This window comes from Nelumbo nucifera, chromosome 2 (assembly GCF_055504915.1).
Source record: "Nelumbo nucifera cultivar China Antique chromosome 2, China Antique-T2T, whole genome shotgun sequence".
Lineage (NCBI taxonomy): Eukaryota > Viridiplantae > Streptophyta > Magnoliopsida > Proteales > Nelumbonaceae > Nelumbo > Nelumbo nucifera.
Window position 1 is genome coordinate 56,932,487 of NC_142650.1, and position 12,240 is coordinate 56,944,726.

The 12,240-nt window shown below is 36.2% G+C and overlaps 1 protein-coding gene across 4 annotated transcripts; it reads right to left on the reverse strand.

Annotated features, from left to right (window-relative positions):
• Nucleotides 1-60: 60 nt before the first annotated feature.
• Nucleotides 61-10,821, reverse strand: LOC104587350 (actin protein 2/3 complex subunit-like protein). Of its 4 annotated transcripts, none has more exons than XR_733581.3 (15): nt 10,518-10,721; nt 10,198-10,282; nt 9,939-10,122; nt 9,797-9,859; nt 9,584-9,689; nt 7,923-8,027; nt 7,760-7,836; nt 7,496-7,625; nt 6,959-7,031; nt 6,526-6,717; nt 3,184-3,304; nt 1,378-1,602; nt 1,243-1,303; nt 815-870; nt 417-556 (listed from the first exon to the last, which is right to left on the reverse strand). XR_733581.3 is itself a non-coding variant. In XM_019196005.2 (15 exons), exons 1-13 carry the CDS (start codon nt 10,579-10,581, stop codon nt 1,244-1,246), a joined length of 1,485 nt encoding a protein of 494 aa, XP_019051550.1. In that variant the 5' UTR covers nt 10,582-10,721; the 3' UTR covers nt 443-556; nt 840-870; nt 1,243. The 4 variants fall into 4 exon arrangements, 3 of the variants coding, with proteins under 3 accessions (XP_010243216.1, XP_010243217.1, XP_019051550.1); XM_019196005.2 differs by having other exon boundaries at nt 443-556; nt 840-870; XM_010244914.3 differs by lacking the exon at nt 815-870 and having other exon boundaries at nt 61-556.
• Between the last annotated feature and the right edge of the window lie 1,419 nt (nt 10,822-12,240).

Sequence of the window (12,240 nt, forward strand, 5' to 3'; positions counted from 1 at the left end):
CTTAAGTTTGGCAAAGGACCAACTTAACAAATGTGAAACAGAGTAAACAGGGGCTGCAAGTCAGAGAACCATGAGTGACATGTATTAAGTAAAACAATGCTAACAGATAGATGTCATTACAGTAGACTGGATGATGAAAAAAACAAGGCCTGTATTTCTTTACAATCTGAAGCAGAACAGACGCTTTTCAGAAGGTGAAAACTTTCCCAAAAAAAAAAAGTTATCAAAATGGAAAAGACATTATAATCAAAAGGCAAAATACATAAAAGCTTTGTACATGTCCGGAAAATATGTAGAAATTACAGAGAGGGACAATTTCATTTTGTGGCACTAGGGGTATAGAGTCCAACATTCTTTCGGAGCAGAAGGCCCATTTCATTTTTAAGCTTCCATACCCAGCAAGGTTCACAGTTCAATTTCTCAATGACTTCTGTTTGAGAACTTCCATCTCTGTTGCATAACTTCCTAGATCAAACTGCACCCAAAGCCGTCCATAGACAATTATGGTCTGGACTGATTTCATTCACTTGAGCTGCACTTTCCTGCACCTGCGGTGCTGTTAAATGGACATGGAATTATAAGATGTTCTGCATATTCCAAAAATACAGACCAAGAAAACATTTATTTTAAAACTGGATAGCATACAATTGAAACCAAGTTCTACAATATGTAGGGATGACAACGCTTCAAACTCACTATCTCCAGACTATCCAGTTGAACTACTTTTGAGCAATAATTCATGATTTTTACACATCATTCTAAAAAAAAGGTATGACCATATTAAATGGCTAGACCTACTGGATTAGGACAGTACCATGTATACCCAGAAACCTACTCACATCATAGTAATCCAAGGCCTTTTCCTCATCTCTACAAGGCAAAAAGAAAAACATGAACGAATGGATGGCATACATTCTTCATAAAATGCAGTTGACTATCAATTCTACTACAACTCTACAGGCTGAAAGGGAGGAAACTAATAGTGTAAATATACTGTTTATGTTTTAGTCTTTCATTTTATGGACAAGTAAGAGAAGAAAATATTAAACAGAAGGAGAGGGAACAAATAAGAGCCCAATCAGGAGCTTTTTTAGATAGGTACCCAATCAGAAATTACGTTGAGCAAAAAAACACTTAAAACAAATTGCTTATTTTTCCCCATTTCATTAGTTTATGGAAAAGCACACATGAAGCAATATTCTAAATAAATCATCATCCATTAAAGATACAAGGGTTACATACTTCAATCATAATCCCTTCTATGCATGGTGCTTTGTAGGAGATAAGAAGCCCTGTTACGGACCTGGCAGGATATAAGGTAAGATTTGTTAGAATGAAATTCAAAATGGTATATCACAACAGAACACAGTTGCACACCTTTGATGCATAAGACCTCAAATCTGTGCTGGTAATTTGGCAAGAACAATTCCTAAGATAAACCCCCCACATTTCAAGAATCACTGGCTTGTCTTCTACTAGCTTATCAGAGAACAGCCAATTTTCTGTGAGAACCAAGTAGACATACATCTTGAAAAGATCGCAACTTTTGTCCTTTACATTGATTGAAAGGAGCAATTTAAGAATCTCTTCCATATCTTTAACCTGTACAAAAAATGGAAATATGTGTTAAAAAAAGGCTTACCATAACAGATGGAAACAAAAATTGAGGAGAAACATGGCAGATTTCTGCCATGAAATGGCCAGTATTTTCTTTGCTGAAAGAAATGCCTCATCATCAAAATTTGTTAAGCAAGTAATACAAAGTCATCATCGTGGTTTTAAATGACATTGAAATTTCTTGAAATTTTAGACAAAGCCACCAACATGATTTATGAAATATATCAGGCCGGTTTGTTTCAGTCAAAAGTTTGGCCATTTATTTCAACAAAAATTTTTGAGTGTAATCAAAATCATATAAATAAATAAAAAACACTATAAAATATTTACACATAATAACAAAATGATCAAAATTTTATCAATTTCTTTCCTGAAATACCTAAATTAAAAAAAAAAAAAAAAATCATCACAGACGAATGGTCCAAAATTTTCAAAACCTAAAACCTTGGTCTTCATGAAGAATGCTCAAAATGCATAGAGGCAATGATATGCACCTTTGACAACACAATAGATGGTTTTATTGTGACAGAATGCTGGAATTGCATCTCTCCTTGTGTAGCTTCTAATGAAGGACAAATGTTTAAGAATAAGGTAGTAATTATTAGTTTTTCTTTTGGTAGTGAATAAAAAAGAACAAACAGCCATAAACCATAAAGTCCTGTGAATTCTAATATACCTAGAACAAACAACCATAACCTGATAAATACTGTCATTTCAAGGTTGTGCCCAGGTATTGCAATGAACCTCAACCATATAATAGGCATGGGAAAGAAGCAACAAAAATATACATTAATTTTAGGAAAGTACAAGGATGAGTTTACATCAATAGTAGATACTCAATTAGCAACTCAAGGTCCATTAGGAATTGGAGGTGTTTTTAGAGATGCAGCAGGAGTAACCAAAACTTTATATTCAGGACCTATTGAAGTTCATGGTTCTATTAAAGCAGAATTAATGGTAATGTCACTAGGCTTGCAATTAGCTAAGAAGCTGGGATTCCAACACTTGGAGGTGGAGGGGGACCCCAAGGTGGTCATCCCTTTGCTAAACAGCAATATTCCAGGAGATTGGGCTTATAGGCATGTTCCAAGGGAAATCCAGTCTTTAGCCAAGGAAGTGGGAACTAGTTTTAGTTGGATTAGGACTTGGGAGAACAGCAAATGGGATGACAGATTGTTTGGCAAAACAAGGGATTCATGGGGAGCAGTTCTTTTGGGCTAATCTGTAATTGAGTTATCTTGGAATTCTTGATGGGTGACTGGACTTTTCCAGTCTTTGTACTCAATCTCTTATCTCTAATTAATTAATGAAATCCATGTTGCTTATCAAAATTAAAAAAAAAAAAAAAGCAACTCAAGGTGCCCGGATTATTGAGATATCAATCATTAAAAAGACCCTTGTAAAGGCATCTTTAACCTTTTTGCCACTCCTGTCAGTTAGAACTCCGAACTGCACAGGTACCTGAGTACCTTAACTCGATTGGCATAGTTAATGCCATATATGGAGACATTAAAGAATATTCAAACATGCTAAGTCAAGAATTTTGCAGCAAAGAAAATAGTCTACCTTTGGATCAAAGCAATTTATAAGGATTTGAAAGGATATTTCACTTCTGAGATGCTTGCTACGGGTGTCAACTCCTGAAATACACTCTACAATTCTCAAGCAGTTCAAGTCTTTTGGCATTCTGCATTTATCAACACAAGCAAGGTAAGTAAACCTCCAAAACACCAGTACATAATAATAATCATGACTGCTACTCCACAATAATGAGCCCCAAACATACGCTAGCGAAGGAAATTAAGTTATGCAGGCTACTGCACTTGGCAAACATTTGTCAATTCACAAGATTACAGACTTGTTCATTTATCAGCATACATAACAAGCATTTTCTTTTTTATAAGTTGTGATAGGTATCGTATCATATGTAATCACATTATCACAGAAAGGGGGTGAATCCTCAGAATAACAACTTCATTCAGTAAATGGTTAATGAGACAAAACCAAGAACAAACATATATACAGATGCAACCAAAAAAGAGTTAAGGAGTATTTCCTTCAATTGATGCCTAAAATGATCAAATGCCAATCCTTCAAAATTGAAGACCAGCAAGTCAATCCTTCCAACAATCACATCAGAAGAGGAGCCAACTCTGTCAAATATGTGATTACTTCTTTCTATCCACACCTACATAAAGCAAAGAAGGAGATGGAAATGGATGGTACAATGCCCACGTCACTGGCAAGAGGTATCCTTTGGTGTGACCCAATTCCTTACAAGTACAGCAAGAAAGAAGACCAAAAAGAACTATCTCAGAAAACTTAAGGGTACATTTGGTTTGTGAGAATAGGCACCTAGAATCAGAATCAGAATGAACCATTCCAATTCCAACCGTTTGGTTGATCGGAATGGGATTCCCCCACATGGGGGAATGGCCATTCCTGCCCCCCCTCCCCAGGAATGCAATTCCCATTCCCCTCTTTTTTTTTGACAAAAAAGCCCCCATTTCGATCCAAAGCCCTATTCAACCAAAGGCCTTAGCATTTCATAGGCCTTCATACAACTTAGCAGCCGCCGACCATCTCCGGTGAGGTAAGACCGGTTTCTGGCCTGCTGTCCTTCCCTTGTATCCCCCCTCCTCTTCCTTTTCTTCCTCTTCTTTCTCCCCTCTTCTCTCTTCTTCCACCCCCTCTTCTTTCTCTCCCTCTTCTTCTTCCCCTTTGTTGTTGCCACCACTGCTAATACCACTGGTGGCTTCTTCCTCCCATCTCCTTTCTTCTTCTGGCATAATTGAAAATGTTGGTTTATTCCGATTCTGGCATCTAGTTGGACCAAACAGTAACAATCAGAATCTGAATCCAATTCCTGACTGAACCGAACAAGCATCAGGAGGTGATTCCGATTATGATTCCTGGGGATTCCAACTCCAATCCTGGATGTGGACCAAACAGACCCTAAGTATTTCCTCCAGCCCCATTAATAGTCTGGTAGTTGCATTCCATTGTAGTTAATGTATTTTAAACATACAGAAAGACTGTATCTGACAACAGATCAGACATAACCAGGCCATAACACAAAGAACTTTGATTTTAGCAGATCAAGTTCAAAAGTTATTTCTGCTGATAAAAAAAAAAAAGTTCAAAAGTTATTTCCAATGACTAGAAATATCTAGCATTATTTTATATTATGGATAAATTTCTAAGGATCAGAAAGATCTTATTGCCTATGAGACCAACTTTCTCTGTGTGTTTCTAATCTGCATGACAGTGTTTTCAGGGGATTTTTTTTTTTGAAAAAGGTTAAGGTAATTTTATTGGGAATATAGAGAAAGATACAAACAGGCCCCCGGAAAGAAGGCTGACCCAAGAACCCGATTACATTACAACTCAAAGAGATCTCTCAAATTCAGCTGGGCTCCAAACTCCCTAGTTTGGAGACCATTTACAGAAGCAGTCCAAAACATCACTTTTCCAAAAGAAATAGAGATGAGGCTGTCTGTTTTTCAGGGGAATCTTTCTGTAAACATATGATTGAAAAAAGTTCGGAACACAATTGTTTTGACCAAGATTACCATCTTCCATCCAAATTTGTACATGTTAAAATACCTGCAGATTGAAATCTCCTCCATAGTAACAAATTTAGTTTTGTAGGCTTTGACCTAACTACCTAAGCAAATATCCTTGTTCATGTTGCATTGTTTAGATGCGAACCAATTTTGATGTTAATAGAAAACTCAACATCTGCAATTTGTCTGACTGATACTGACCCAAGCATCACCATATGGAAGATTTGGTTTGAAATAGCATGGTATTTGAAGGAATGGATAAAGTGGGGAATTTGAAGATAACAACAGAAAATAGATAATTAAGGTCGAAAACAGCAAAATAAATGTCATGCATTGGCATCCGGTGAGTTGCTTGAGTGTTGTTACCAAAACTAAAGATCCAAGTAGTATCTTAAACTGAATATTGATGGACACTCAAGATCCAATCACTTTAATGGTCAAGAGACTGGTTAGTCTGGTTTAGATGTCAATACCAACATTTAGAGCAGCTTTCTGTAGCACCTATGAGTTGGCATCAGATGTAGAGATAAGCTTCTTGATGACTTGTGTACATCAAAGATTATATGTCCAGTGATGATTTATGTAGGAAGCTTTTTTTATTGATAAAACTTTGATTATATTGATAGTGAAAAAACAGTACAAATTTAATTTGATGACCATAACATCATCCCCAATAACATCACTATGTTACAGAGATACCCAAAACAATTGCTGCCTTGCTACCCCTTGTTTAGAAAGGGAGTCAGCTAGCCCATTTGCACTCCTAGCCCACTTGAATTCAGCACCCAAATCTCTTGCAATCCTTTCTACTTCCCTATAAGAATTCTTGAGAGTCCAAGGAATGTTTCTATTACATCTTGCCCAAGAAATGATTACTTTTGAGTTCCCTTCCACCTCCAATTGGCATGATTTATGTAGTTAGTTATAACTTGAAGCATTTCTTGGTGATTTGATCCTTTTTAGGACAAAATAAAAATTAAATTCTTGGTCAGTTGCATAAATGACATGCCAGCAGAATCAGTTTACAGATTGGTTCTTGAGCTATTCATATTATTCCTCTAAGTTCTAGTTTTATGATCATCTCACCAATAGCTTCCAGATTCCCAAAAATTTATCAGCTTAACACAATGCATCTAACTAAAGAATCCCAGGCAGTACTTATTGAAACTAACAGCATTAAAAACTGATGACTGCACGTGTTCAGAAAATTCCCAAGTTCCCTGTAGGGCAATATCAGGTGGGTTAAATCCAAATATTCACTGTCTCTAAGTATATTAGTATATGCAAACATGGACCCCAAGAAGCAAATCAATTGAATATTTGAATAGTTGCATGCAATAACCTGTAAGCTAGAGCTTCTGCTGTTTTCTCGCAACTGCTTTTCCAATCTTTGTCTTCAAAGAAACTAATAATTGATTGCATGCAATCATACAAAAGTAATGATAAGCCTTGAAGACGACGGTCTAAGAATAGGCAGATAATAATACAAAGAAACTCTTGTGCCTCTGAAGTTGAGAAGATAGACCCTGTACCTCTGGAACAAAACACAGATGACCAGGTTAACATGAAAAGAAACAGAAGTAGAACATGTCCAAATCCATTTAAAGATGCAAATAACTATTCAAGCCATCATCAATGTACAAAACACATTTTGATATTGTATACCATTTTTTTATCAAGATACTGAATACTATCAATTAACCAAATTTAAGGCCACCGTCTTTTTACCACTAAATGCATGGCTTCTCCAGAAGAACAGTTCCAGTCAAACATACCTGATTCGGAAACAAGCAAGAAGAAATTTGATCCAATATCTAATATTTTGAGGTGGACCTTTAGAACCAGAATCTGAAATGAAGATCTTAGTTCAATATGTTGAATGACACCACTGCTACACAAAATTGAGATAACACACTGAGCACAATCAAGATAACTTTACGTACATGAAGCTTAGGAAATTATTGTTAGCAATTGATGCATACTGATTATTAAACAAGCATGCCTACTTGTATCAGATATTAAACAAGTTTTAAGAATTGGATACCTACTTGTCCCCAAAAATATATTATTATTAAACAAGCATGCCTATTTGTATCAGATAAATGACCTTACCATCTAAAGCAGTAACATGACAATAAAACTGTGCAACACATGAACAGTGCAACTGAAAATATTGCTAATTTTACATAACCAGTTTTAAGAATTGGATACCACTTTCCAGTTCCAATTAGTGAATCATCTAAAGTGGATTTGCACATTACAGTTCCATCCTCCACCTCATCTATAGAGACTGAAAAGGAAAAGGAACTCACCACCATGAGCCATATCTGAAAGGGATGAAATATCAATTGAGGAATCCAATACATATCCGTATATTTCAAGCGCCTTTTTCAGTTCAGCAGCACTAGGAAACCAGTCAATCCTAATGGATGGTGGATCAACCTGAATAAAAGTTATGAAAATTAAACTGTGGCAAGGAGAGTTGGAAAACAATAAAGAATGATAAAGTCAAACTTCTCAGACTTGAACTGAACTCTTACTCAAATTATCTGTAGAACAATAAAAATCAATATTACCTCATTTTTGGATGGAAGAATGGAGCACCAAAAGTCACATGCAGAAGACCTCAGTTCTTCACTTGATGAATACAACACTAATAAAACCAAAAAAATAAATAAATAAGTATAGGACAAAACATAAGAAACCATATGGAAACATGGAGAGGACAAAAAGACTAACTTAGATTAAAGGCCCAAATTGCTATGAATGCTTCCACGTCTCCAGACACAAAAACTAACTTTGAAATCCAACCATTTATCAATAATCTTTGAAGAAGTGTTTCCTCTGCAAGAACAAGATAGCAGGTGTTGTTCATAATATATTTACTGATGTGATGCTCTTAATCTGCCAAACTAAATTTATAAGAGAATTTTGGTTCGTGCAACTTGATACATTGGTTAGAACAATTGGGCACTATATCCTCCAAAGAAAAAGGATCCAGTACAGTAATAAATATGATTTCAGAGTGAAATATATAAGAAGGCAATAAGGAACTCAAGATCCAGAAATCATATGCATAGTGAAATGCACCAGTACATGTTAGCACTAGAATGAGGCAAAAATTAGTTTTATAGCTTAATGGTCACTAAAAAGTTTGAGGCACCAGAAATCAAAATTCAAATTAAATCAATATATCAAGTGGAAAGTGCCAGTAAATCATATTGAGGACTGCTCAAGCGCAGTGTTTTAAAAGGCGTGGGAGGCGTACGCCTGGAGGCGCTCCCAAAACGCCTGGAGGCGCTCCCAAAACGCCTTGAGGCGTATGCCAGAGGCGCTGACACCTCTGAGGCGTGCTAGAGGCATATGCCTCTTGCACCTCATGTACATCTGATATGAAAATACAGAAAAAATAAAAAAAAGAAAAAAGAAAAAAAAGGAAAGGAAAGGAAAAGAAAAGAAAAGAAAAGAAAGGGAAAGGGAAAGAAAAGGAAAGGAAAGAGAAGAAAAAAAGAGAAAAGGAAAGAAAAGAAAAGTAAGGGAAGGGAAGAAAAGATAAGGGGAAAGAAAATGGTTTGCCCCCTGTCCCTTCGGTTCGTTTCGACAAGACCCCCCCTTTGAACTACTGTTATGCATCTTTATTCTTCTTAATATAAAAGATTTTTATTAAAAATAAAGAAAAAATGAGATCCCCCCTTCCTTTTCATCCTCCTCATAACCCCCCTCCTCTTAAGGAGGCTTACGCCTCCTTGTATTCGGGAGGCTTACGCCTCTTGCGTTCTGAATTACGCCTCATGCCTCTAGGTAGTGGAACACCTTGCATCACGCCTCCGCGTTTTAAAACACTGTTCAAGCGAAAATAATGAAAAAAAAAAGAAAATACCTAAAACTCTCAACTTGCAAAACCATTATAAATATCAATTGAGAAAAATACAGGGAGAAGAAATTAAGATGAAAGAACCCAGTTATCTCAATGAAGAGAAATCTAATATGGGTTGTTTAACACCTCCAGAGCCACTACATTGTTTTCACTTACCACAGCTTATACGAGTCTTTAATGCAGTGGCTCTCCAAAGCATGTATTTATATTGCTGGAACATAGGCTAACCATATTGGCCAGTAAAAGTCAAATTCTACCTTGATTCTTAGATTCAGTAAAACCTACAGCTTGTTAGTTCATGGACACAATAATAAGCACCAGTCTGCTGAGTCAGAAGAAGCATAGCATGTTCTTGCCTAGATATTCACCAATCGCCCTTGCATGCACGTTCACATAACGGATATGGATATTCGAAATCTCTTATGAAAAAAAAAGGAACCAAAGCAAGATAATGCGAAGGATACTAACAAGAAGTACATATGTGAGAAAGATAAATGCAAAATGAACGAGCCAAAAGCAACACCTTTCTCAGCACTCAGTTCCAGAAACGAATTCTCTTTGCTATTCATGAAAGACTCCAGAAGCTTGCATCTACCAAGCTCAGAAAAAACAAGCGGTGGAGTTGCCTTCTGCAATTCATGAAAGGTAGTATACCTGTTATTCCTATTATAAGGACTTCTAACAAAGACCTCAAAATGCTGTAAAAGCAGAGAGATAAGAAATGTTGGGTACAAACCTGGTTTCCGAAAACCGGTAGACCCCATAGAGGGAACTCATCCTCGTTGCTTACGTCTTGCATCTATAAAAGAGTCAGTCAGTGAGTATGCAATATGCAAATAGTTCAAGTAGCAAAAATTCAATAAATTTGTTCATTTTACCGTCTTTTCGCACTCTCTGAAACACCTGGACAGCGAAGCCTCTTTGTTCTTCTGAACCGTGTCATCGTCATCGTCTGAATTGTAACATTTACGGGAAGTCCTCCGTTTTGACTCCTTCTCAATATTCTTACTTTGCTCCTTGTAGAAATCCTGAAGAAGATCATCCAAACCAATAACCTTCTTCCTGGAAAAAGAAAAATGGTAGGTTATGTTGTATTGTCCAAAACCAGTAAGCATGTTCAGCATTATGTGGTATTACCAAAATGAGGGGGGGTTAGCCCATTGCGCATTGCTTCCCATACAAGGGGGCTTAAAATAGCTGAACTTGTAACTGTTTGTCCTCCCTAAAAACGCTGAAAACTATCATCACTCCAAGAACTAGGCAACCGTTCAGTTACTAAAATTCTCAACAACTAACGACTTGTTAAAGTACATAGGATGCGCCCCAGCAATGGAACTCTAAGTTCATTGAGAACCCATATACGAAATTAATGGAAACACACGAAGAAGTCCTACCCAATTTGTGTTTTCGAATAGGAAACGTAAATAACAGGAACAAGAAATTAGGGTTTTACGGACCTTTTCTTTGTGGGAGCTGTGGAGATGAAAAGCGGGTCTTCGTTCTCGAAATCAAGGGGGGCATCCATTCTCTCACTCACTCTCTCTCGTGCTCCTTACGCTACCGTATAACGCTTTCAATTCTGATGTCTGAACTCTGAACTGTTCGACGATAGTGCGACTGTGCAACTTCTTTCAAAGTTTCTGTGAGAGTGAAGGAACCACCAAAACTAAACGCGGTATGGGCCGTATGGCCGGAAACTCTTCTCCTTTTTTCAAACAAGGGAAATTTCGTGATCAGTATACCCTGTATTTTGGCTTCAGTGACATTTTTGATATTTTCGAAATATATATATATATATTAAAAATAATATTTTAGAATATATTTTCTAGAAATATATTTAAAACTGAAATATACATATTATATATAATATTTCAGTGAGAATATATTTATAGGTAACTCGGTTCAGTTTCGATTTTCATGTGTGAAGATTGAAACCGAACCGAATTATCAATTTACTCATCTTTCCAACCCAAAATCGATTGATGATGAAGAAAAATCGGTCAAATCGGGTTGGGTCAGGCCAGGTCGGTCGGTTTGAACTTATTTGTGAATAGTCATAGTTGATAAAGAGAATTAGATGGCATTCAAATGGCATTTTTTGACTTTTCAAAACTTAACGGACTAGTTAACGATAGGTATTGGATTGTCACATTTTGAAAGTTTAAGTACTGGATTGTCATATTTTGGAAGTTCGGGTACTGAATTATCACATTTTAAAGTTTAGGGACCAAATTGTCACTCAAGCCAAAATACAGGATACTATGGGGAATTTGTTTCCCCTTTTTGAGAGAATTATAGACAACCGTGTACTTAGGGGATATTGATACTTAACTCCCCTATCTCATTTTGTTTTTTGCGAAAAATACCTCAACTTTTGAATCAACACTTTAATCCCCCTTACCCCTTCCATTAGCATTCCATAGCTAATACAATATTCTTTATTTCTACAACCCTAAACTATCCTTGTTTTAAGACACCATTTTGCCCTTTTAGTCAATTTTTTATAAGGTCCTAAATCTCATAATTTCTTGAATTTATTTAGATGGGTTTCACCTTAACACCTTGAGGATGATTGATAGGAAATGCAATGGTGTAGGTTTAGGGTAGGGATCATATTCCCTGATTCCAGCATTGATTTTGATCCCAACTTCTGATAGGGATAAAAGTTATCTTCCATCCTTGATCCCTTATGGAGATGGGAAATTTACTTAAAATGAAAAAATTTAATTTTAAATAATATTTAAATATATTTTGATATATAATATGAACACTATCATATATGTATATATATATATATATAAGTTGCCATCCCTAATGATTGATTGATTCATAAATGCCTTCAAGAACAAATTATGCTTTATCATTGTCATTCTCATCATTTTGGCATTTTTTTAATTATCCATGGAATATTGACATGGCGATTTAATAATTTTGTCTATAATTAACCCAGTAGCAAGTTAGGGGTAAAGTGCCAGAACCTAAAAGTTTGGAAGGGGCCTTTGTGGTGAAACAAAGTTTAAGGGTTAAGCATTATGACCTCGAAGCACAAGCTGTCTAATTATAATTTAGATTTGTCAGCATTTGAATTGAATGTAAATGAATATCGATGTAAAACTCCACTTCAGTTTGGATTTGTCAGTGTTTGGATGGAGTGGAGATTTATGTCATGAACCAATGTAA